The sequence below is a fragment of the Photinus pyralis genome, unplaced genomic scaffold, assembly GCF_008802855.1.
Source record: "Photinus pyralis isolate 1611_PpyrPB1 unplaced genomic scaffold, Ppyr1.3 Ppyr1.4_LG9, whole genome shotgun sequence".
Taxonomy (NCBI): domain Eukaryota; kingdom Metazoa; phylum Arthropoda; class Insecta; order Coleoptera; family Lampyridae; genus Photinus; species Photinus pyralis.
The window spans coordinates 5,675,006-5,701,720 of NW_022170878.1; the positions used below are offsets into that span (position 1 = coordinate 5,675,006).

At 42.9% G+C, this 26,715-nt stretch overlaps 1 protein-coding gene across 1 annotated transcript in view; it reads right to left on the bottom strand.

Annotated features, from left to right (window-relative positions):
- The window catches only part of LOC116180507 (transcriptional activator cubitus interruptus), a 51,994-nt gene that overhangs the window by 2,829 nt on the left and 22,450 nt on the right, over positions 1-26,715 (bottom strand). The window contains exons 2-10 of the mRNA XM_031500520.1: positions 22,885-23,009; positions 13,836-13,937; positions 9,369-9,745; positions 8,948-9,319; positions 8,679-8,843; positions 8,389-8,619; positions 8,143-8,301; positions 7,491-8,063; positions 3,486-3,962 (exon numbers count right to left, since the gene is read on the bottom strand). Of these exons, the coding sequence (XP_031356380.1) occupies positions 3,486-3,962; positions 7,491-8,063; positions 8,143-8,301; positions 8,389-8,619; positions 8,679-8,843; positions 8,948-9,319; positions 9,369-9,745; positions 13,836-13,937; positions 22,885-22,933 (2,505 nt within the window). The 5' untranslated portion in view covers positions 22,934-23,009. The remainder of the gene's footprint in view (positions 1-3,485; positions 3,963-7,490; positions 8,064-8,142; positions 8,302-8,388; positions 8,620-8,678; positions 8,844-8,947; positions 9,320-9,368; positions 9,746-13,835; positions 13,938-22,884; positions 23,010-26,715) is intronic.

Genomic DNA, 26,715 nt, shown 5'->3' on the forward strand with positions numbered 1-26,715 from the left:
GGGGGGGGGGGGGGGGGGGGGGGTATTATTATAGCAGCTTGTGGGAAAAGGTAATCTCTGTGCTGGGGGGTATTCCATACCCCCAGACCCCCCGGTGGTATGCTGTTCCCCAAAACGTCCAATTTTTAAAAGGAAAATGTGGTGGCACTGTCTACAAACTAATCATAAGCATACGCCAATAATTATTCAAGACATTTTGGGGGGGGGGAGCGTACCACCGGGGGGTCTGGGGGGTATGGAATACCCCCCAGGACAAAGACGTATTTGCTGGCCCTTTGCAGAATACTATTATAGCAGCTTTTAGGAAAAGGTAATCTCTGGGCTGGTGGGTATTCCATATCCCCCAGACCCCCCGGTGGTATGCTGTTCTCCAAAACGTTCAATTTTTAAAAGGAAAATGTGGTGGCACTGTCTACAAAATAATCATAAGCATACGCCAATAATTATTCAAAACATTTTGGGGGGAGAGCGTACCACCGGGGAGTCTGGGGGGTTCCATACCCCCCAGGACAAAGACGTATTTGCTGGCCCTTTGCAAAATACTATTATAGCAGCTTTTGGGAAAAGGTAATCTCTGTGCTGGGGGGTATTCCATATCCCCCAGACCCCCCGGTGGTATGCTGTCCCCCAAAACGTTCAATTTTTAAAAGGAAAATGTGGTGGCACTGTCTACAAAATAATCATAAGCATACGCCAATAATTATTCAAAACATTTTGGGGGGAGAGCGTACCACCGGGGGGTCTGGAATACCCCCCAGGACAAAGACGTATTTGCTGGCCCTTTGCAAAATACTATTATAGCAGCTTTTGGGAAAAGGTAATCTCTGTGCTGGGGGGTATTCCATACCCGCCAGATCCCCTGGTGGTATGCTGTTCCCCAAAACGTTCAATTTTTAAAAGGAATATGTGGTGGCACTGTCTACAAACTAATCATAAGCATACGCCAATAATTATTCAAAACATTTTGGGGGGAGAGCGTACCACCGGGGGGTCTGGGGGGTATGGAATACCCCCCAGGACAAAGACGTATTTGCTGGCCCTTTGCAGAATACTATTATAGCAGCTTTTGGGAAAAGGTAATCTCTGTGCTGGGGGGTATTCCATACCCCCAGACCCCCCGGTGGTATGCTGTCTCCAAAACGTTCAATTTTTAAAAGGAAAATGTGGTGGCACTGTCTACAAAATAATCATAAGCATACGCCAATAATTATTCAAAACATTTTGGGGGGAGAGCGTACCACCGGGGGGTCTGGGGGGTTCCAATACCCCCCAGGACAAAGACGTATTTGCTGGCCCTTTGCAAAATACTATTATAGCAGCTTTTGGGAAAAGGTAATCTCTGTGCTGGGGGGTATTCCATATCCCCCAGACCCCCCGGTGGTATGCTGTCCACCAAAACGTTCAATTTTTAAAAGGAAAATGTAGTGGCACTGTCTACAAAATTATCATAAACATATGCGAATAATTATTCAAAATATTTGGGGAGGGGGGAGCGTACCACCGGGGGGTCTGGGCGACTTGGCATCTCGTACGAGATTCCCATTGTGACAATGAAAAAAACTCACCCTGTATTATTATCATTTTTTACCACCTGCAATACTTAGTACAGGCATAAGAGAGATCCTAGGAGAGATCTACAAATCACCGCCAACGTTTTAAGTCGATACGATACACACTTTTCTTGGGCATCGAGCAATCGAGTTTGGTCTTTTTTTCTAAAAACATTGGTGTATAAATAAGGGCAATAAAGTGATGGATACTAAAATTAATTCTTGATGGTTGTCCATCTGGAACCATAAGCTTTCTTATAGCGACAACTAGAAGTCGATAAGTTCTTCTTCTACATAAATAACGATTTTGATATTTTTTGTGAACAAAAATACACATGGACCGCTTCTTAGGCATTGCGTAATTGAATTTCCCAAGAGAATCGATGCATAAATAACAATTTTAACATTCTTTAGATAAAAATATTTTGGTCGCCAAAAATAGACATGTATCATTTCTTGGTCATCGAGTTTGATCGTTTTCCCAACAAAATTGGTGCATAAATAATAATTTTGACCAAATTAGAGAAGGGGCGATTCCTGCAAAAGGTGGTGTAAACGATTTTATCGTTTTAAATGGTCCATTTGGGTCCAAATAACATGTATTTGAAGAGTACACACCCATTTTCTCCTGGCACAACTTTTGGCAGCCAAAAAAACCTCAAAATCTCCGGATTTTTTTTCAGTTTTTCGCTTAAAACTCGAAAACGGTCCATATTTTATATGAATAACACTTCTTTAGTAAGTATATTAAAGAAAACACAATTCTGCGTCGATCAAAAGTAAAAAGATGAACAAACAAACAAGTAAGGAGCCACAACGAATTAAAAAAAAAGGTTAACTCATTTTTGTTTAGGAAAGTTGGAAAAAATCGGTGTTCTTTGATCGCTTGTAAAAATTTTTCTATTGGACCGATTTTGTTTGTTCATCTTTTGATCGCCGCAGAATTTTGTTTTCTTTAATTCACTAAATAAGTGCTATTCATTAAATTTGCACCGTTTTCGAGTTTTAAGTGAAAAACTAAAGTCCAAACATTTTGAGATTTTGTGCTGGATTTTTTGCAGTCTTCAAATTTTATTGTTTTAAGTCCCCTCCCCCCATGAATTGTTTTTCGAGATGCTGTTTGGAAGTAAAGGGTGCATAATATTCATTTGCGTCTTTTTGTGTCAGATTTTGTATACGGCTGGCAAAGAAAATTTTTGAAAATGGGAGGTGGGGTAATCACACTTTTTACCGTTCATGGTAGTCTAATGAAAGGTTTCATCGAAAGGGATTGGTTTCTACCACTTTCCTTCGGGACTGCTTTTAGAGATAAGAGAGTGACGTGGGAAGACGGAGGGGGGGGGGAGCGAAATGTTTTTACCTTTCATGGTAATCTGATTAAAGGTCTCAACGGAAGGAACTGTTCCCTATCAACTACAGCCCTTTTCACCCACATTTTATTAGAGTTGGGGGGGGGGGGGTTTAACCGGTTCTCCTCGGCCCTTTATCGTGATCGGTGATAATTTCTTATATCCTAAGAACGTAGTGTCGGAGGAGAGTACTCAACAAAGGGCGATTGGGATATCTACACAAAACTACAAATATAATCGTTGAATAGTGAAAATATAACGCGATAATAATGCCATCTTTGCTGTAGTGGCTGAACTACGAAACAGTACGTACTCCTTCAATTTTACAATTAATGAACGTGGATGTGCGTCTCCGCTTCATGGTATTTTGTATCTCGCAATTCCAACAATTACGACAAAATGGTGCAATATGATTACAAATAAAGTATATTAGGTTCAACACTGAACCTTCTAGATGAATATCAGATAATATTCCGGCGGTCTTAAGCTCTTCAGAAGAGACATAGGCTAAAACCATACACGTAAATCCCTATGTCTACTTCTTACTAACTATAAAAGGCTTAATAATAAAAATGTGTTAACATACCATTTGGTTTATTGCTCCGACAGGGGAAGGCATCATGTGGTTCACGCTGGGAACGGGCGACATCAGCGGATTTTGAGCGGGCGCAAAATTCGCCTGGCTGTGCGCGCCGGGGCTCGGCATCGGCTTGTGCGCGTCCTGCCAAGGAATCGCGTTAAAATCGCCGGTGTGCGTGTCGGCGACCTGATTCAGATAGTGGACCATCTCGTCCGGTATCACCAGCTTATTCTCGACCATCTCCCCCTCCCCGACCTCATCCAGCACGACCGCTTGGTTCGGATGAAGCTCGCCGGAGTTGACGGTCCCCTTCAGCGGCGACAGCGAAACCGAGGCGGGCCTAGGAGGCGGACTCTTTCGTTCGGTCATCACGTGACACGGTTCGGACATGCGCCGCGAGTCGGTGCTGGTGTCGGTGCCTTCGGGTAACTTCGACAGCCAAGTTTGTTGTATCGCCGTTTGCTGTAGCGAGACATTTTGAGGCTGAAACCAACGCGTTAAGCAACTTCTCTCAAGGACTCGCCTATAAAATATGCTTTTAAAAAAATCAGAAGACCCTCCAATGACTTCCCACAACAAAACTTTTTTAAGTGTTCTCCCAAGTCCTGAATCGTGAAATAAGCCTGGAACCTTGGATCTAAAAGGATAACTGCCGAGTCTTGAGCCTTCAAAACTTCATTAATCTGAATCCACTGAACTTCAGACTCGCATTTTGAACCTTGGATCTTAGTGACCATTATGACTTGAACCTGAATCGTGAATATTAAACCTTGAGCAATAAACCGGAGTATTAAATCTAGAATGCTTGAGCCTTAACAATTTCCTCAATTTAAATCTTCTGAATCTTAAAGACTCACGTTTTGAACCTTGAATCATAAGTGATGATCGGCGAGTCTTGAACCTTAAATCTGGAAGGACCACTGCCGAGCCTTGAGCCGTGGCACATAAGCCTTGAGTCCTGAATCGTGAATATTAAATCTAGAACGCTGAACCGTGAGACTTCTGAATTTACTGAACCTTGAATCATAAATGATGACCGCCCAGTCTTGAACCTTGAATCTAAAAGGACAAGCGCTGAGTTTTGAGCCTTTAAAACTTTTTTAATCTGAATCCACTGAATATTACGGCGTGCGTTTTGAACGATGGATCATAAATGATAAAACCTTCGCATCTCAAGGTTCAATCCTTGAAACATAAGCCTTCAGCTCCGAATCGTGAACGTAGTACGTTGAACCTTGAGCATTCAGAACTTCTTAAATCTCAGTTAATTGAATCTTAAGACTCGCGTTTCGACCTTGAATCGTAAACGATGACCCCCAAGTTTTGAACCTTGACACACAAAACTTGAATCATGAATACTAAATCTAGAAAGCTGATTCTTGAGCTTTCAAAGCTGTTTCAATTCGAATCCACTGAATCTTAAGACTTGCGTTTTCAGTCTTGTATCTTAAACATGACAGTCTAGTGTTGAGCCTTGACACATGAACCTTGAGCACTAAGGCTTCTTAAATCGGAATCTACTGAATATTAAGACTCGTATTTTGAACCTTGCATCGTAAATGTTGACCGTCAAGGCTTGAACCTTGACACTTGAGCCTTGAACCCAGAATAGTAAATATATAAATCTAAAACCGTGAGCCTTAAAAACCTCCTTAACCTGAATCAACTGATTCCCGTTTGAGCCTTGTATCATAAACGATGACCGTCGAGTCTCGAACCTTGACGCATGAGCCTTGAACCATGAATGATGAATATTAATTCTAAAACGCTAAACCTTGAGTCTTTCAAACTTCAATCTGAATCCACTGAAACTCGCCGACTCGCGTTTTGAGCTTTGAATCATCAATGATGACCATCGAGTCATGAGCCTTGAGCTTCGAATCGTGAATCTAACACGCTGTATCTTGAGCCTTCAAAATATCTTCAATCTAAGTCGATTGAATGTTAAGATTAGCGTTTAACCCTGAATCTTAAATGATGAGCGTTGAACCTTGGCAAATAAACTTTCAGCCTTAAATCGTGAATATTAAATCTAGACCGCCAGATCTTGAGCCTTCAAACCTTCTCTAATCTGAATCCTCAGCCGGGAGTTTTGAACTTTGATTCTTTAAATGATGACCGTCAAGTCTTGAACTTTGACACATGAGCCTTGATCCTCCGAATCTTGAATATTAAATCTTGAACCTTCAAAAATTCTTCAACCTAAGTGCACTGAATCTGTAGACTCGCGCTTCGAACCTTGAATATTCAATGAGGATCGTGAAGCCTTGAACCTTGACACATAATCATTGAGTACTGAATTGTAAATATTACTAGAAAGTTGAATCCTGAGCCTTCAAAAGTCCTTCAATCTGAATCCACTGTTTTGAACCTTGAATCATAAATAAAAACGGCCGAGTCTGCCTTGGCACATGAGCCTTAAGTCCTGGATTTTGGACATTAAATCTAAAAAAATCTGAATCTTGAACATTCAAAACATCATCTGAGTTCACTGAATATTAAAACTCGCGTTTTGAACCTTGAATCTAAAAAGATAACCGTCTTGGATCTTGGGCCCTGGCACATGAGCCTTAAGTTCTGGATCGTGAATATTAAATTTAAAACGCTGAATCTTCACTCTTCAAAACTTCTTCGCTCTGATAATCCACTGAACTGTTTTGAACCTTGATTCATAAATGATCACCATCGAGTCATAAACCTTGACACATGAGCCTTGAACTATGAATAGTAAATATTAAATCTAAAACAATGAACCATATGAGCCTTAAACACTTCTTAAATCTGAATTCACTGAATCTTAAGACTCACGTTTTGAGCCTTGAATGATAAGTAGCGACCGCCGATTCTTAAACCTTGACACATGCGAACTCTGAGCCTTGAATTCTGAATATTAAACGCTGAATTTGAACTTTCAAAACTTCTGCAATCCACGAAATCCTCTCGCGTTTTGGACCTTGAACCTTGAATTATGACCGTTGAGTCTTGAAGCTTGAGCGCTAAATCGTTAATATTAAATCTCCAACGCTAGATCTTGATTCTTCAAACTATTAATCTGAATCAACTAAATCCTAAGACTCGCGTTTTGAACCTTGAATCTTAAATGATCATCGTCGAGTCTTGAACCTTGAGCCCTAAACCGTGAATATTAAATATCGAACGCTAGATCTTGAGGCTTCAAACCTTTCATATGAATGCACTGCGTCGCAACCCTCGCATTTTGAATCCGAATGTTGACCGTCGAGTGTTGAGCCTTGAGTCACAAATCGTGAATCTAGAACGCTGATTAAGCCTTCAAAACTTATGCAATCTGAGTGCACTTAGTGTTAAGACTCTCGTTTTGAACGTTGAATCTAAAAGGATAACCGCCTAGTCTTGGGCCTTGGGACATGAGCCTTAAGTTTTGGATCGTTAATATTAAATTTAGAAAGCCTTCAAAACTTGTTCAATCTGGGTGCACTTGAATCTCAAGATCTTAAGATCTTAAATGATGACCGACGTTTGACTCTCCGACCCTTAAATTTTGCTGAACCGTGCGTCTTGAGCCTTTAATGTGATCTTCAATCTGGAGTCTTAAAACTCGAATCTTCAGAATTGAGCCGTCAATATTAAACTTGTTTCTTAAATACTGTCCTTTAGCCTTGTTCCTTGCTACTTGAATCATGAATAACGAACCTTCTTGAACCTTCAACATTGACTTCTTGAATCTTGTATTCTGAACCGCGAGCCTTGCATTTTGACTCTTCAATATTTGGTACTGAGTTGAATGATTCAAGCCTTGAGTTGATTCTTGAGTCCTACGCCTTTAGGCGGCATTGGCCTTGAATCATGAATCCTGAAATCCTGAACCAATCTGGAATTAGGAAGCTATTTTGGACCTTGAGCCTTGAACCTTTAATTCGGATTTAGAATCTCCACCTTTACAACATGAGTCTTGAATCTTAAATAACGAGCCTTGGATCAAGTTCAGATTTTTTTAAAGCATACGTCAGACACTTTCATTGTAACCCTTACCTGAAGCACCAGGTTTCCGTTTTGTGGTGAAGGCTGCAATCGCTGCAACTGCCCGACAAGCAAATGCGAAGGTGGGGATGGAGGCACGCTGATACCGCCACCGGTGGCGGTCGACAGTTGGCTGCTGCGCCTCGAACTGCCCGCCGATATCGGATCGTAGAACGATCCGCCGCCGGGACCCGGACGCATACTCGACGCCTGCGACGCCAAGCTACTCTTCCGGCTCATGTCGGCGCTGCGCATGCTGCCGTAATAGGAACTAACCGTCGAGTTGCTGTCTCGACGAATCTGCGCTTGGGTGCCGCCGGGAGGCTGAAGTCTCTGCTGCAATTCGGTAAGTTGGGTTTTGGTCTGCGGCGCAGCCTCGACCTTCAGGTCGGTGATGCGACGATTGATCTCGGTTATGCCGATGTTCTTGCGGGTGACGGGGGGCAGCGAGGGAAGCGAGCCGGGTTTCGCCTGCAGACGCGCCTTGACTCGATTACGTACGGCCTGATTGCTGAGGGCCGCGACGCTGCCACGATCCGTTCCGATGCCCACCATCGCACGTAGAACTTCAGGCAGATCTTCAATCTGTGACGGTGAACAATTTTAGGTTGCATTTCAAAAAGTGAGACTTTAACAGCAAGAGCAGATACAATAAAGATAGTACCTCCAAGTCCTCGGCGTCGTAAGGCCACGCGGGATCGTCGATCGGATTTCTTTGCAGGGCAGGAACTTCGGCCGTTAGATCATCGTGACATCCGCCCGCCAGATGAGTCGCCCCCAATGGCGATCCTTGCTGTTGTTGTCCGGGCGAGTTGACATCGGACTGAAAAGATGTATTTTAGCCTAACTTTCAAAAATTGACCCAGGAGCATAAAAATTGTACCAGGTTCAGAGAAAAATCTAAAAGTACCTCTGATTTAATGCTCGGACTACTGAGGCTCGTCGTCTTGTGACTCTGCATGTCCTCGCTGCGCGGACTCGAATCGATTCCGGCCGATCCGTCGTCGTGCGGTCCGTCGATGCCCTTGTGCTTCTTGTTCGCGTAGAATTCGGCGCCGTGAACGGTTTTGACGTGTTTGCGCAGCGAGCTGGGATCGGTGTAGCGCTTGGTGCATCCGGGCGCCTTGCACACGTACGGTTTCTTTTGGGGCGAGAGACACTTACTGTTAGAACTGAAGCCGAACGGCTCGAGCTACTCACCTCGTTGCTGTGAGTCCGATTCTGGTGTTTGGCTCGATCCGACGCGTTGCTAAACGCCTTGGAGCACCCGGGATACTCGCAGGTGTAGGGTTTCTCGCCGGTGTGCGATCGTAGGTGAGTTTTCAAATTTTCCAGTCTTGAGTACGCCTTGTAGCAGCCTTCGAACTGTAAGCGAAAAATTCCGTACCGTCATTTTTTGGTATATTTACGTCGATGACGTCAGATGACGTAAAAGTGACACATTTAACGTACGTCACTTTCTGACTTACCGTGCACTTGTGTGGTTTTTCCCCAGTGTGTCTGCGCATGTGCACCACCAGCATATATTGAGCTTTGAACGGTTTCTCGGCGCGCGAGCACCCCTCCCATCTGCAGACGAACGATTTCTTGTTCGCGTGAATGTGGTCGTTGTTGATGTGCTTGACGAGGTCGTCCTGAGTGGGAAACTCGGTCGCGCAGTCCTTCCAGTGGCAGTTCGTCTCGATGAAGTCGCCCGGCTCGTCCTTCAGATCGGCCTGGTCGCCCTGAGCGTCGCAGGTCGTGATGCAGGCGTCCTTTTTCGACCGCGCCTTGTTGCGATTCGCATCGGCGTCGAGCGTAATTAAGTTCGAGGTTTCCGATTTTTTTCGTTCGCTTAAAATCTACGAAAACGATTAATCTTCGAACTCAAAAGCGGGGAGGACTACTTACATCAGTCTTTGGAATATTCTGACCAGTCGATGTGTGAAGCGGATGGTGAGGAAGCGAGTACATGGGATGGGGCGGCGCGGGCGCCGGAGGTAGCGGAAGCAGCGAACCGGCGCTTCGGATGAGATGCGCCTGGAGCTGCTGCAGGTGCATGCTGGGGTGCACGGAGCTGAGCGCCGGACTGATGGCGCCCGCCGAGAGGTGCCCGTAGGAACCGCTCGCGCTCGACGACCTTGAGCCATTCACTATCGAGGCTAGAGAGTTCGGCGAGAAACGTATCATCGAATTGATGTCGAACGAATCCGAGTACGGCGAGGATGAGAGCGCCCTCTTGCGGGACTGTCTCAAACTGTTCGGGCGTGGGCTGCTTATTCGAGACCCTGAAAAACACACAAAATTGATTCAAGTTCGTCTCGTACCTCTACACCTCTCAATTAGGTGCTTATGCACATTTTTCACACACTTTTCTTTTATAAGTTTTCTGAAAAATCTCGAAACTTTGTCAAAATCATCGAGAAATCTAATCTAATTTGTGCAGATACGCGCATTTTTTAAAGCGAAATAGCTTTTGTTTTGACATAACCAATGGATATATTTCTTTGAGACGTCTCAATTGCCCTTTGTGAGTACCCCCTTCCGACAATCCGCTCTTGAGGTATAAGAGAATATATCCGAACACGATAAGAGGTCGAGGAGGAGGGGTATGGTTGGTAGAAATTAATTCCTTTCCTTGAAACCTTTCATTAGAGTACCATGAAGAATAAAACTAGTTCCACCCCCCTTCCTCCCTACTCGTACTTTGATAAGAGGACAGAAAGAAAGGGCAGTAGTTGGTAGAAAACGGTTCCTTTCGTTGAAACCTTTAATTAGAATACAATGAGAGATAACATTAATTTTTAAGCCCCGGTGTAAGCTGTCTGTAATACCCCCCAGTAAAAAAGGTACGATGGCCATACCCCCCGGAAAAAGAAAGTCAATATTCATTTCCCTATTTTGTATACTGGGGAGTATTCCATACCCCCCAGACCCCCCGGTGATACCTTCACCCCAGAACGTTAGGGCGTAAAGACTTTTTTCAAAAATTACGGTGTAAGCTGTTTGGAATACCCCCCAGTAAAAAAAGTACGATGGTCATCCCCCCGCCCCCCCCCCCCGAAAAAGAAAGTCAATGTTCATTTCCTATTTTGTATACTGGGGTTTTCCCATCCCCCCCAGACCCCCCGGTGATACCTTCACCCCCAGAACGTTAAAGCGTAAAACCTTCTTCCAAAAATTACGGTGTAAGCTGTCTGGAATACCCCCCAGTAAAAAAAGTACGATGGCCATACTCCCCAGGAAAAAGAAAGTCAATATTCATTTCCCTATTTTGTATACTGGGAGGTATTCCATACCCCCCAGACCCCCCGGTGAACCTTCACCCCCAGACTCTGGCGTTAAAGCCTTTTTTTTCAAAAATTACAGTGTAAGCTGTCTGGAATACCCCCAGTAAAAAAAGTACATGGTATTCCCCCCCCCCGGAAAAAGAAAGCCCAATGTCATTTCCCTATTTTGTATACTGGGGGTTTCCAGCCCCCAGACCCCCCGTTGATACCTTACCCCCAGAACGTAGGGCGAAAAGCCTTCTTCAAAAATTACGTGTGTAAGCTGTGTCTGGAGATACCCCCCAGGTAAAAGAAGTACGATGCCCACCCCCAGGAAAAAGAAGGTCAATATTCATCCCTATTTTGTATACTGGGGTTCCATACTCCCCGACCCCCCGGCGTCATACCTTCACCCCCAAAACCTTAACGCGTAGAGCCTTTTTTTAAATTTACGGGTGTAAGCGGTCGTAATTACCCCAGTAAAAAATGTACGATGGCCATGACCCCCTAGTGAAAAAGAAAGTCATTATCATTCGCCGATTTTGTTATATGTGGGTATTCCGACCCCCCGGTGTGAATACCTTCAGCCCCAGAACGTTAGGGCGAAAGCCTTTTTCAAAATACAGTGTAAGCTGTCTGATACCCCCAGTAAAAAAATCGATTGGTATTCCCCCCCCCCCCCCCCCCCCCCCAGGAAAAAGAAAGTCTTATTCATTTCCCTATTTTGATATGTACTGGGGGTATCTCCATCCCCCAGACCGCCCGGATACCTTCACCCAGAACTGTTAGGCGTAAAGCCTTTTCAAAAAATTACGGTGTAAGCTGTGCTGGAAATAACCCCACAGTTAAAAAAATACGATGTTATCCCCCCCCCCCCCCCCCCCAAAAATAGAAAGTCAATATTCATTTCCCTATTTTGTACTGGTGGTATTCCATACCCCCCAGACCCCCCCGGTGATACCTTCACCCCCAGAAACGTTAGGGCGTTAAAGCCCTTTTTTCAAATAATTACGTGTAAAGCTGTCTGGAATACCGCCCATAAAAAAAAAGTACGATGGCATTACGCCCCCCAGGAAAAAGAAAGTCAATATCATTTCCCTATTTTGTATTACTGGGGTTATCCATACCCCCAGACCCCCCCGTGTAGATACCTCACCCCCAGGACGTGTAGGGCGTAAAGCCTGTTTTTTTCAAAAAATTACGCGTGTAAGCTGTCGTGGGAATACCCCCAGTATAAAAAAGTACGATTTTATTCCCCCCCCCCCCCAGGAAAAGAAAGTTCAATATTCATTTCCCTATTTGTTTATACGCGGGGTATTCCCATACCCCAGACCCCCCGGTGATTACCTTCACCCAGGAACGGTGGCGTAAAGCCTTCTTTCAAAAATTACGGTGTAAGCTGTCTGGAATACCCCCCAGTAAAAAAAGTACGATGGCCATACCCCCCAGGAAAAAGAAAGTCAATATTCATTTCCCTATTTTGTATACTGGGGGGTATTCCATACTCCCCAGACCCCCCGGTCATACCTTCACCCCCAAAACCTTAACGCGTAGAGCCTTTTTTTTTAAATTTACGGTGTAAGCGGTCTGTAATACCCCCCAGTAAAAAAGGTACGATGGCCATACCCCCTAGGAAAAAGAAAGTCAATATTCATTTCCCTATTTTGTATATGTGGGGTATTCCAGACCCCCCGGTGATACCTTCACCCCCAGAACGTTAGGGCGTAAAGCCTTTTTTTCAAAAATTACAGTGTAAGCTGTCTGGAATACCCCCAGTAAAAAAAGTACGATGGTATCCCCCCCCCCCCCCCGGAAAAAGAAAGTCAATGTTCATTTCCCTATTTTGTATACTGGGGGGTTTTCCATGCCCCCCAGACCCCCCGGTGATACCTTCACCCCCAGAACGTTAGGGCGTAAAGCCTTCTTTCAAAAATTACGGTGTAAGCTGTCTGGAATACCCCCCAGTAAAAAAAGTACGATGGCCATACCCCCCAGGAAAAAGGTCAATATTCATTTCCCTATTTTGTATACTGGGGGGTATTCCATACTCCCCAGACCCCCCGGTCATACCTTCACCCCCAAAACCTTAACGCGTAGAGCCTTTTTTTAAAATTTACGGTGTAAGCGGTCTGTAATACCTCCCAGTAAAAAAGGTACGATGGCCATACCCCCTAGGAAAAAGAAAGTCAATATTCATTTCCCTATTTTGTATATGTGGGGTATTCCAGACCCCCCGGTGATACCTTCACCCCCAGAACGTTAGGGCGTAAAGCCTTTTTTCAAAAATTACGGTGTAAGTGCTGAGAATGCTAAACATTTTGCGGTAGAATGTAGAACCGGGGGTATTGGGGGTGGTGGATATGGTTAGCCCCCTCCACGCCCCACCTACATCATGGGAACTTGAGAACTTACGAATCTTCGGGGGGAGGGGGGGGGGGCAATATTTTGGAAGTGAATACTCTGGTCGCGCATATAATTGAAAGAGATATTCTTTAGCCACGAATATGAGGAGTTTCTGCGGGTGCATTTCAACGAATGCACCCGCATAAACTCCTTGCCGAGATAATTAAAACTCATCTCCCCAAATTTACATGACATACAGAGTGAGTCAATAAAGGTACCTATCCAAAGATACTTGCATTTGTGATTACTCCTACAAGTTAGATAGCGTAACTTACGCCGGTCTACATTACGCAGTAGAATAATGGTTGCGAGAGACTTTTATTACACCACCACCTGTATATTATGTATACGGTGATATACAAGTAGAAGTAGACATAGGGATTTTCGATGTCTACTTTCAAATGATAAAAAGTCTTCTGAAGGACACTTAATTTTATGCAACCAAAATAACTTCTTGAAACAAATAAAGATCTGGCTGTCATATTAATTAGAAAATTACAATAAGGAAGTCAAAGCGATAATATTCAAATTAATTAATATGACAGGCAGATCTTCATTTGTTGTAGGTAGTGATTTTGGTTGCATAAAGTTAGGCGTCCTTCGGAAGACTTTTTATCATTTGAAAGTAGACATAGGAAATTCCTATGTCTACTTCTACATGAATATCACTGCATCACTAATTTCTCATAAAATTTGATCTCCTTACCATCCAAGCTGAACGGAAAATCGCTGCTGGCCAACGTCGAGTTCGGATGCAGTTCGGTAAGGCCCCGCGCCGTCAGGTACTCAGGAGAAAGGCCGAGGCCTGCTGCAACAAACAGAACAAAAATTAGCGCAATTTCCGCGCATTTGGCATAGCCGTCAAAAATAGTAGCGCGCGAACCACGCGACGAATTCAATCGGAGAGACAATGAACGGACGATTGCGCTCGAAAAATCGTCGCAAGGCACGCTTCAGATGGGCGACTGGACGGACAGATGTGTATGACGTATGTTTCTTATTACACCCAATATTCGGGATGTTTAAAATTAACACGCATCTACCAACGCACTCGGGATATAAATCTTAAAATAGAGAAGAGGGCAACGGATCATTAAGTAAATCGTCGGGAATTCCTGCCGCCATCACCTATTTTACTCACATCCGTTTTGATAATGATAGTAATAATAATCACGTTGATAACACGGGCGAGAAGGGATGAACTGTCTTTGTGTTAAAAAACAGAAGACCCCGCTGTATACATCTGGTTAGAGTATAAAATCTATTTCGGTTGGATTTTATGAATGCTAGGACTATTAAACCCGCCAGCGCCCTCTGGTGCCAGGGCCGGACTCGACAGCGAAATTCCCACATTAAATGGCCCCTTTACAGTGTCGTTTGCAGCATAAAAGATTTCTATAAGTATGCATGGGAGACCAAATGGTCCACGGTTTTTCGTTTGGGCTCGTCCTCTTTCTGTTGACTTTTCCTTGTTCTTTTTTCTTTGATTTCCTTTTTTCATTAAGCGCTCTCCTCTTCCCCCTTTGTCTAATATTCCTTTTCTGTTTCTTTTCGATCTTTGTACCCGTCAACATTTTCATATCACATGATCTGTTCTCCTCTTTCCCACCACACAGTTAGCATTTTCTATCTTCTTCTTCCCTCCGATTTTTTACTAGGTCGCATTCCCTTTATCTATTCTTATTCTTTGTTTTTCGTCCACTGTGTAGTTTAGTCTTCTTTCGTTTATGTGCAATACACACTTGTACTCCTTACTGTTCTTCATCATTTTCCATACCTTTTCCCTTACTAGCCACGATTGCTTCTGTCGCTTTTCTTCCTTTCCATGTCCCTATTAGCTTTCTCAATCTCTCCTTGTTACTTGTTATTCTTTCATCGCCCTTGCTCTCTTTTGAGCCTTTTAATTGCCGTTCCCTCTCTACCCTTGATATCTCTGTCCCTTCCTCCTCATCTCCACCCTCGCGTCGTCTCCTTTTTTGTTTTCCTTGTTATACTTTGAGTACTTCTTCCCACCTCTTCCCCTTCTTTCTTTTTCGACCAGTTGTTCTGTCCTATTTTTCTCTTCCGTACAATCGCCCCCCCCCCCCCATTTTTTTCTTGCACGTCTCGCGAATGTTCTATGCTGTCTTTTTCATCCTCTATACTTGCAGCGTTCTTTCTCGCACCCCCCCCCCCCTGTCTATGTTTTCCCTTATTCCTTAATTTATTTTTTTACACCACCTTTCGCATTTTTTCATGTTTTCATGTTACTACCTCCGTCACGTACCCACGACATAATCTGCATCATGCCCTCTTCCTCTTGCATTGTCGATTTCCGCCTCATTTCTCTCTCCGCATACATGACGTTCTCTCTAAACCCCGCCCCTTGTTCTCCTATCTTCTTTCTCGGTTCATCTTTCTTCTTTCACGGTCCACCACATATCCAATCCTTCGTTGTACCTTCCTCCTCTTCCATACTCTTCGTAATTTCCGTCTTCTTTCAGTCATCCATTGTCATTTGTCTCTTTCTCTCTCTTTTCCTGCTGGATGTATTTCACATCCACCTAGGCTACGTTCTCTACCAAAACCTTTAGGTCCTTAAAGACTCATTGGCGTTTTGAGAAAGGGTCATTAAATCTTCTTTTGTTGGACGTAACTCCATACCATGAGACATTAGTGTTGGGTACTTTAAGGTAGAATGTACCATCGGGAGCCTATGAAATCCCCCTCAGGAACACATACCATGAATAGTTTTTCCGCTACTATAAGATCTTCGTTTGCTGGGGGGAAAGATCCTTGGAGATTCTTTGAAGATCTTAAAGAGTCGGCTCTGACAGTTAGTAGAGGGCCCCTTTGCGACATGTTACTGTTAAACGATCAAAGAATAAAGCATCTAGATTCTAGAAGGCTCGCAGATACTTTTTCAACCCCTTGGAGACTGTGTGCGACACTTTTAAAAACCCACACAAACTGAAGGACGCTTAAAAGCCTTTAAAGGGCCTTCAAGACAAACCACTTTAAACGCTCTCAAAGTATATTAAGACATTCAAACACTCGATAGACTAAGGGACGGTTAAATGCTTTAAAAGGAGACCCTTGAAGCCCTTGGTTTAAAGATTTTTGAAAGATCTCGCGTGTGAAAGATCATAAGAGCCTTTCGAAATTCAGATATCAATGCTCTTAAAGATTATTAAAATCTCTTAAGGACACTTAAAAGAAGCCTGTACAATCTCTAAAGGTCACTAAACGTCTGTAGAGACCATTTGGTGATTCATTAGTTCTTAGTTCTTAGAAAGGCTTGTAAAATTTCTTGAAATCTATTAAAGAATCTCAAAGGCTTTTAAAGAATCTAAAGTCTCAAGAAAACTTCAGCATGTTTATTTTTACGTTTGCAGAAGACCTGGGTCGGGGGGGGGGGGGGGAGGCGAGGGAGGAGGAGGGGTATTAAATAGATACTAACCTTTTCACGAAAGCAACTATCATTCTAGGTTTTGGGAAAAGGTAGTCGATTCTTCCTGTGTGCTGGGGGGTATTCCATACCCCCCAGACCTCCCGGTGTTACGCCCGCTCTTCCTTTCTAGGAAGTGACATCCAAATTTCTTTTCCTGTGAGATATTTAATACAAAGAGTTGTAAGGGGTGAACGTTTTGGGGGGAAACGTAGCACCGGGGGGTCTGGGGGGTATGGAATACCCCCCAGCACAGAGATTACCTTTTCCCAAAAGTTACTATAATAATATTCTACAAAGGGTCAGCAAATAGGTTTTTGTCCTGGGGGGTATTCCATACCCCCCAGACCCCCCCAGTGATACGCTCTCCCCCCAAAATGTTTTGAATAATTATTGGCATATGCTTATGATTATTTTGTAGAAAGTCCTTCCCTTTCTAGGAAGTGCCATCTAAATTTCTTTTCGTGTGAGATATTTAATACAAAGAGCTGTAAGGGTTAACGTTTTGGGGGGGGGAACGTAGCACCGGGGGGTCTGGGGGGTATGGAATACCCCCCAGCACAGAGATTACCTTTTCCCAAAAGTTACTATAATAATATTCTACAAAGGGTCAGCAAATAGGTTTTTCTCCTGGGGGTTATTCCATAACCCCCAGACCCCCCGGTGGTACGCTCTCCCCCCAAAATGTTTTCAATAATTATTGGCATATGCTTATGATTATTTTGTAAAAAGTCCTTCCCTTTCTAGGAAGTGCCATCTAAATTTCTTTTCGTGTGAGATATTTAATACAAAGAGCTGTAAGGGTTAACGTTTTGGGGGGGAACGTAGCACCGGGGGGTCTGGGGGGTATGGAATACTTCCCAGCACAGAGATTACCTTTTCCCAAAAGTTACTATAATAATATTCTACAAAGGGTCAGCAAATAGGTTTTTGTCCTGGGGGGTATTCCATACCCCCCAGACCCCCCCGGTGATACGCTCTCCCCCCAAAATGTTTTGAATAATTATTGGCATATGCTTATGATTATTTTGTAGAAAGTCCTTCCCTTTCTAGGAAGTGCCATCTAAATTTCTTTTCCTGTGAAATATTTTGGGGGGAACGTACCACTGGGGGTCTGGGGGATTACTAGCCTTTCACCAAAGCAACTATCATTGTAGTCTTCAAGAAGGGTGCTCAATTATTCCCGTTCCCCCAGTTTCGAACTTAGCATGGTGGTTGTTATAAACATTTGGGAAGTGAAAGTAGCACCCTCTAGGAAAGGAAGTTTACTAATCTTTTCCTCCTTTGTTGAGAGTATAAATCGGAGGAAATTGCGAAGATTCGCACAAATCCTAAAACTATTAGAAAACTGTCCATCCTGCCCGTGCCCGATAATTTTCAAGAGCTATTCTGTTGGTAACCAACAAATCTTAGCACGTGGTGGTGCCTAACCAATGTCGGTCCGTTTTAGAAAAAAAAATGTCAAACCACTTCCTCGTCAGTCCGACCCTGTCTGGTGCACTGGCCTTTTCGCACCACCACCACCAACAAGCACTTCCTTAATCGGGCTCATCAGAAGAGGCTCTCCATTCATAAGACGAAATACGAGCGAATGGATGCGGGCGGGTCGACAATGAACCCTTCATCATTTTAAATAGAAGGAAGATTATACGCGCGCATCCGGTGGTGCTTTAAAATACGAATTCCTCTATTTATAATTTTTACGGCGGCGCGGCGGGCGGCGAGAAAAATTCGGTAGCCGTCAACACGTCACGCGCATAAGTAAATGGGGAAAAAATCAACGCCGAGTACCTATATAAGAAAACATTCTCTACGAAAATAAACGGGAGAAATGGAACAAGCGCGAGCAAATAAACAAGAATGTATTAAAATAAGCTGCCTGATATTACAATATATACAGACAAAACAAACACGGCCGCTTGGTTAAATAAATCATTAATGCAGTTGCACTTAAGACTGACTTATCAAAAATTCTTTATACAAACAAACTAGAACGTTATTACATCATGTACTGAAATGTGTTGGACCGATGTTGCTGTCACGTTCACTTAGCGTCGTCTTCTGGTGACAGATCAAAATACTTTCGTGCCAATTTTTGTTTTCAATTCGTGAATTCAAAAGCTTAAAACATCAATGAAAACTTTGACCTTATTGTAACCATATTCATCGAATTTGCAAAGATAAAACTCGATTTCAATCAATAGATTTGAGACCGAAGAAGTTTGGGGTAAGGAATACGCTCCAGGGAAGGTAAAGAGAATGGCAATTGCTCGAAAACGTAAATTTTCCAATCTCCAAGTTCAGGCTCTTAATTCGTAAGTGATGGGGAAATTTTTCTCAAGGGGTTTGTCTACGCTCAGGCGTTTTTTTGTACATTTTAGACTCTTGGTGTAGCATGTCTTTAAAAGGGACCTCTGCAAAGGTCCGTTTCAAGAGATTCTGACCTTGAATTTTGAGAAACTTCTCATTTTTAAAGAAAATATTGTGCCCGTGTTGTTAAAATTTGCAATTGAGAATTCGGCACAGCCCTAGACAGAGTAGAAGTTATCCTAGGGTGATTTTTCTAAGCTGAACTGCTACCATGCCTAGGTTTGTGCCGAACTCGCCTTCGGCTCGCTCGGCAATTCCTCTAGAATTCTCATTTTTAAAGAAATCTAGTGTGCCCGTGTTGTTAAAATTTGCAATTGAGAATTCGGCACAGCCCTAGACAGAGTAGAAGTTATCCTAGGATGATTTTTCTAAGCTGAACTGCTACCATGCCTAGGTTTGTGCCGAACTCGCCTTCGGCTCGCTCGGCAATTCCTCTAAAATTCTCATTTTTAAGAAATCTAGTGTACGCGTGTTGTTAAAATTTGCAATTGAGAATTCGGCACAGACCTAGACAGAGTAGAAGTTATCCTAGGATGATTTTTCTAAGCTGAACTGCTACCATGCCTAGGTTTGTGCGGAACTCGCCTTCGGCTCGCTCGGCAATTCCTCTAGAATTCTCATTTTTAAGAAATCTAGTGTGTCCGTGTTGTTAAAATTTGCAATTGAGAATTCGTCACAGCTCTAGACAGAGTAGAAGTTTTCCTAGGGTGACTTTTCCTAAGCTGAACTTCTACCATGCCTCGGTTTGTGCCGAACTCGCCTTCGGCTCGCTCGGCAATCCCTCCAGAATTCTCATTTTTAAAGAAATCTAGTGTGCCCGTGTTGTTAAAATTTGCAATTGAGAATTCGGCACAGCCCTAGACAGAGTAGAAGTTATCCTAGGGTGATTTTTCTAAGCTGAACTGCTACCATGCCTAGGTTTGTGCCGAACTCGCCTTCGGCTCGCTCGGCAATTCCTCTAGAATTCTCATTTTTAAAGAAATCAAGTGTGCCCGTGTTGTTAAAATGTGCAATTGAGAATTCGGCACAGTCCTAGACAGAGTAGCAGTTTTCCTAGGGTGGCTTTTCCTAAGCTGAACTGCTACAATGCCTAGGTTTGTGCCGAACTCGCCTTCGGCTCGCTCGGCAATTCCTCTAGAATTCTCATTTTTAAAGAAATCTAGTGTGCCCGTGTTGTTAAAATTTGCAATTGAGAATTCGGCACAGCCCTAGACAGAGTAGAAGTTATCCTAGGGTGATTTTTCTAAGTTGAACTGCTACCATGCCTAGGTTTGTGCCGAACTCGCCTTCGGCTCGCTCAGCAATTCCTCTAGAATTCTCATTTTTAAAGAAATCTAGTGGGCCCGTGTTGTTAAAATTTGCAATTGAGAATTCGGCACAGCCCTAGACAGAGTAGAAGTTATCCTAGGATGATTTTTCTAAGCTGAACTGCTACCATGCCTAGGTTTGTGCCGAACTCGCCTTCGGCTCGCTCGGCAATTCCTCTAGAATTCTCATTTTTAAAGAAATCAAGTGTGCCCGTGTTGTTAAAATGTGCAATTGAGAATTCGGCACAGTCCTAGACAGAGTAGCAGTTTTCCTAGGGTGGCTTTTCCTAAGCTGAACTGCTACAATGCCTAGGTTTGTGCCGAACTCGCCTTCGGCTCGCTCGGCAATTCCTCTAGAATTCTCATTTTTAAAGAAATCTAGTGTGCCCGTGTTGTTAAAATTTGCAATTGAGAATTCGGCACAGCCCTAGACGAGTAGAAGTTATCCTAGGGTGATTTTTCTAAGTTGAACTGCTACCATGCCTAGGTTTGTGCCGAACTCGCCTTCGGCTCGCTCAGCAATTCCTCTAGAATTCTCATTTTTAAAGAAATCTAGTGTGCCCGTGTTGTTAAAATTTGCAATTGAGAATTCGGCACAGCCCTAGACAGAGTAGAAGTTATCCTAGGATGATTTTTCTAAGCTGAACTGCTACCATGCCTAGGTTTGTGCCGAACTCGCCTTCGGCTCGCTCGGCAATTCCTCTAAAATTCTCATTTTTAAGAAATCTAGTGTGCCCGTGTTGTTAAAATTTGCAATTGAGAATTCGGCACAGCCCTAGACAGAGTAGAAGTTATCCTAGGATGATTTTTCTAAGCTGAACTGCTACCATGCCTAGGTTTGTGCGGAACTCGCCTTCGGCTCGCTCGGCAATTCCTCTAGAATTCTCATTTTTAAGAAATCTAGTGTGTCCGTGTTGTTAAAATTTGCAATTGAGAATTCGTCACAGCTCTAGACAGAGTAGAAGTTTTCCTAGGGTGACTTTTCCTAAGCTGAACTTCTACCATGCCTCGGTTTGTGCCGAACTCGCCTTCGGCTCGCTCGGCAATCCCTCCAGAATTCTCATTTTTAAAGAAATCTAGTGTGCCCGTGTTGTTAAAATTTGCAATTGAGAATTCGGCACAGCCCTAGACAGAGTAGAAGTTATCCTAGGGTGATTTTTCTAAGTTGAACTGCTACCATGCCTAGGTTTGTGCCGAACTCGCCTTCGGCTCGCTCGGCAATTCCTCTAGAATTCTCATTTTTAAAGAAATCTAGTGTGCCCGTGTTGTTAACATTTGCAATTGAGAATTCGGAACAGCCCTAGACAGAGTAGAAGTTATCCTAGGATGATTTTTCTAAGCTGAACTGCTACCATGCCTAGGTTTGTGCCGAACTCGCCTTCGGCTCGCTCGGCAATTCCACTAGAATTCTCATTTTTAAGAAATCTAGTGTACGCGTGTTGTTAAAATTTGCAATTGAGAATTCGGCACAGCCCTAGACAGAGTAGAAGTTTTCCTAGGGTGATTTTTTTAAGCTGAATTGCTACCATGCCTAGGTTTGTACCGAACTCCCCTAATTCCTCTAGAATTCTCATTTTTAAAGAAATCTAGTGTGTCCGTTGTTAAAATTTGCAATTGAGAATTCGGCACAACCCTGGACAGAGTAGAAGTTTTCGTAGGGTATTTTTCTAAGCTGAACTTCTACCATGCCTAGGTTTGTGCCGAACTCGCCTTCGGCTCGCTCGGCGGTCTCTTTAGCATTCTGATTTTTAAGGAAATCTAGTGTGCCCGTGTTGTCAAAATTTAAAAGTGCAAGAAGAATGCCGAGCGAGCCGAGGGCGGGGTGACATTTTTACATAAAATCCAGTGGCGTAGTGAAAGAAGTTTTTGGGTCACCTTTCCTGACATATGACTCAATGTTAGTATTTTTTAAATGCAACACCCTGTATTTCTTAACGTCATTATTTTGCTTTCTCTTACTGATTACATGATGTATCACAACGTATAATAGAGAGGGCTAGGGAGGCCCTAAGTAGCCATGGTAGACACTAGCGCGCCCTGAGACTGATCACTGACTGGAGGTTAGGGGAAGAGTCTAAGACCATCATGGAAAGCGTTTTAACCTAGGTTTTAACGCTCCGGAGTAGGTCTAGGAAAGCCTTCAGTTGTCTCTAAAAGCCTCTGGAAAACACTGAAAAAGAGGTTTTCAAGAGCCTTTCCTGACACCTTAGGTGTTTTTCAGATTCTTCTAAAATGTTATAGATCAGACATAGAGCGCTTTAAAGAGTGCACTTGAATCTTCTAAAGCTTTCTAGAATTTCTTAAATGTTTTTTTTAGATTCCTAAGGAACTTGAGATCGGAAATGGTTGAGAAATCTCTGCAAAGGGACTATAAGAGTCCTTAAGAGCTTTCAAGTGCTCTTGTAAGACTCCAAAGTACGCTTGACAGACTACTTTGTAGAGCTTTCGGACTTGAAGAACCTGGTACCCAGGAAGCTCTCAGAACCCTTAGAAGTTATAACTTAGATTTGCCGTTAGCCTTGAAGAAGATGATTTTTGGGCAGCTGTCAGCGTGGAACATAGAAAAGCATATTTTTTTATTGTTCCGAAATTGACATTAACAGAGGTCGTAGATTGGACCCATGAGGTACCCCCATAGGTACGTGACTTACCGTGTACAGAACTGGCTGTGGAGTGCTGCAACGAATAAAGGTACTCCATGTGAGGCGGCAGACGGTAGGCAGGGTGCAGCTCCCGTCCTAGCAGTTGGAGGCCGCCTCCAGGACTACCGCTCACCCTGCAAAGAAACAAAATATTACGATCGTTAATTAAATACGCAATAAAAGGCGAGCTCCATATAAAATATTATTACGAATTAATTACGCGTTAATGAATAAACTCGACGATTACCATTACTTATAGCAAATAGGGCAAATAATTGCGCATAGTATCAGGTTTTATTGGTATAAGTAAGTGTTTACTGACATCGGTTTTTTTCCAAGACTGGTACCAGTCGCGATAACTCTGTCATTAATTGTGGCTTGCGTCATTCATCACGAAATTAATACTCAAGCGCAAAAGGGCGCATAATCTACAGGTTCCCGATCTAGAATTTAGCCGAAGAAGGACAATAGTCAGCTTGTCCTGCCCAAATGTAAATTTTTGTTGCAATTGGTATTTAATTCGGTGACGAAAAAATGAAGTAAGTACGAATTAGAGCAGGGCGCACAATCTAACACCAACAAAATGGCGTTCATTTTGCCTCAACGGATAAAGGCACAAAAAGTGCTTAATTAAGAGAAAATTAAGAAAAATCGACCTGAACTCAAAATTGCCTTCGAACTGCACGTAATTAGCAATTACTTTGCATATGAAAAAATTCATTTACTAATTAGGGAAAGGCTGATTAGGAAATTATGGATAAAAAACCGCATAATTCGGGGGTAATTAAGAAAAAAATTGGCCTGCACTCTAAATTGCAATTGAAGTGCTCGTAATTGGCACTTAATTTGTACACAAAAAAGTCATTTGCGATGTCGGGGAGGTCCGATTAAGGAATTTGACTGTAACTTATACACTATCAGGGCGCTTAATTTTGTCTGAATGGATAAAACCGCATAATTCGGGGGTAATTAAGAAAAAATTGACCTGTACTCTAAATTGCGGTTGAAGTGCTCGTAATTGGCACTTAATTTGTATTCAAAAAGGTCATTTGCAATTTCGGGGAGGTCCGATTAAGGAATTTGACTGTAACTTATACACTATCGGGGCGCTTAATTCTGTCTCAATGGATAAAACCGCATAATTCGGGGGTAATTAAGAAAAAATTGACCTGTACTTTAAATTGCAATTGAAGTGCTCGTAATTGGCACTTAATTTGTACACAAAAAAGGTCATTTGCAATTTCGGGGAGGTCCGATTAAGGAATTTGACTGTAACTTATACACTATCGGGGCGCTTAATTCTGTCTCAATGGATAAAACCGCATAATTCGGGGGTAATTAAGAAAAAATTGACCTGTGCTTTAAATTGCAATTGAAGTGTTCGTAATTGGCGCTTAATTTGTACACAAAATAGTCATTTGTGATTTCGGGGAGGTCCGATTAAGAAATTAGACTGTAACTTATACACTATCGGGGCGCTTAATTTTGTCTCAATGGATAAAACCGCATAATTCGGGGGTAATTAAGAAAAAAATTGGCCTGTACTCTAAATTGCAATTGAAGTGCTCGTAATTGGCACTTAATTTGTACACAAAAAAGTCATTTGCGATTTCGGGGAGGACCGATTAAGGAATTAGGCTGTAACTTATACACTATCGGGGCGCTTAATTTTGTCTCAATGGATAAAACCGCATAATTCGGGGGTAATTAAGAAAAAAATTGACCTGTACTCTAAATTGCAATTGAAGTGCTCGTAATTGGCACTTAATTTGTACACAAAAAAGTCATTTGCGATTTCGGGGAGGACCGATTAAGGAATTAGGCTGTAACTTATACACTATCGGGGCGCTTAATTTTGTCTCAATGGATAAAACCGCATAATTCGGGGGTAATTAAGAAAAAAATTGGCCTGTACTTTAAATTGCAATTGAAGTGCTCGTAATTAGCACTTAATTTGTACACAAAAAAGTCATTAGCGATTTCGGGGAGGTCCGATTAAGGAATTAGACTGTAACTTATACACCATTGGGGCGCTTAATTTTGTTTCAACTGATAAAGGCTCAAAAGACGGATAATTAGCGAAAAATTAAAAAAAATCGACCTGAACCAAAATCATGCTTAATTAGATGCAATTTAGATATTCTAATTCTAAGTCACAGGGCGTGAGTTTTCCGAGGAATGATTTTTATGCGACGCACATTTGGCGCACAATTATGTTTGATATTAGCCTATACACATGTGAGAATTTTTGCGTTCTTCTACCGTAATTCGGCAATTATGCGCACGTGGGCGAAAGAAGGGGCAGTGTGCGCTCAGCTTTAGATTCTGAACTGCGTGCAAATGCGAAGAACAATCGCGCTGCTCTAAATTCTATTAATTTTTCGCGAGCGATTTATGAATCACCTCGTACAGTACATATGAAACGATTAAGGTAACCGATAAATCGAAGTAAAAGCTGGTAATTGGCACGAAGGCGATGTTGCGTCGTGAAGTTCTCCAATCTCAACGGCGAATCGCTGAATTAAATATTCATGAATGGAGACGTACGTTGTTTCGTACACTAAAAGGCACTCCTTGTTTAGACGCTGTCGCCGTTTTATGCGGAAAAACGCTCAAATTTGTTATTCGTCGATTCACACCTGCTAAAGCCCGCAACACACCGCGCGCGCCCCGCTTAACTTTCCGGGAATGTCCCCGTCCGTAATTCGAATCAATTAAATCTCGGTCCGCGCGATGCATACTTAAAGAGTTCGATTTGCATAAAACACGCCATGTCCGAGCAAGGTGTGTTTAAAGCGGTATCTAATTCCATGGCGGTGGCGGGCGACGGCGGCGGCGGCGACTCATTAACATTCTCCAAATCAATCGAGTGAGGTGTTAATAGTTCTCGAATCATAAATTTTCGTATAAAAGTTTTAAAAACGCGACGGCGACAACTGTATAAAACCGCCCACACGTCGAGGTGCGAACCAAACACGGGTTATTCGAATGCGATTGTCGGCCGTACAGGAAAAAAATGCGGTCGTGTGAGCCAAATCGAACGCTCGACGTTTTCATCCCCTACGCTCGCGGCGAGTGGGTAACAGGCGAGCTGTAGGCACGACTCGCTTGTTTGAATTTCACTTTTATTTAACCATAAAAATCGGATGGCGTGTTTATATTGACCGTAACTTTTTTTTTGTCGATCGAGGTTTGATCGTTTCGTTAGATAGGAGTTCTGTACACCTCCCGGTAATATTTTTATATCGATCGATTTAAGATCGTAGAGGGCACTTTCAAACAAGTTTCAAAAATATTTTTTCCTACACCAAAATCGCCTTGCTAGCACTTCTTGGACAATGACACGATGCGTTTAGTTGTTTTTCCTGCAAAAGAGTGACTTCTAGGTAACATTTTTTCGGTTTTCGTCCGCCCAAAATCTCATGAATATTTTTGAATTTTTGGATTCTTGAAAAACAGTTTTTGAAAAATTCTTAAAAATTGGAATAATTAGGGATCGTTAGATAAATGAATTCGTTAGCGAGATAAACGGCGAGCAGGTGGGAGACCAAAAATCTCGAGGGATCGTCAGTTTCGGCGTTAATCGTCGACCGTAGGTGTTCTAATTCAATAAAATCGATTCGAACAGCATTCACATCTAAAATAATCGGCTCGTTCAGTTTTATAGCGTAATTTAATTATAATATTTATTGAGGCGGGTAAGCGCATGTAAATGGGGGAATGCGCGTTTAGGTGGGTGAAAGTAATTACGTTTCGAACGTGACAAACGGGTTCAAATCCAGTCGCGTGTATTTTTTTTTCGTAGGCGATACCGCGTTTATGGGAAGTTTTCGAATATAC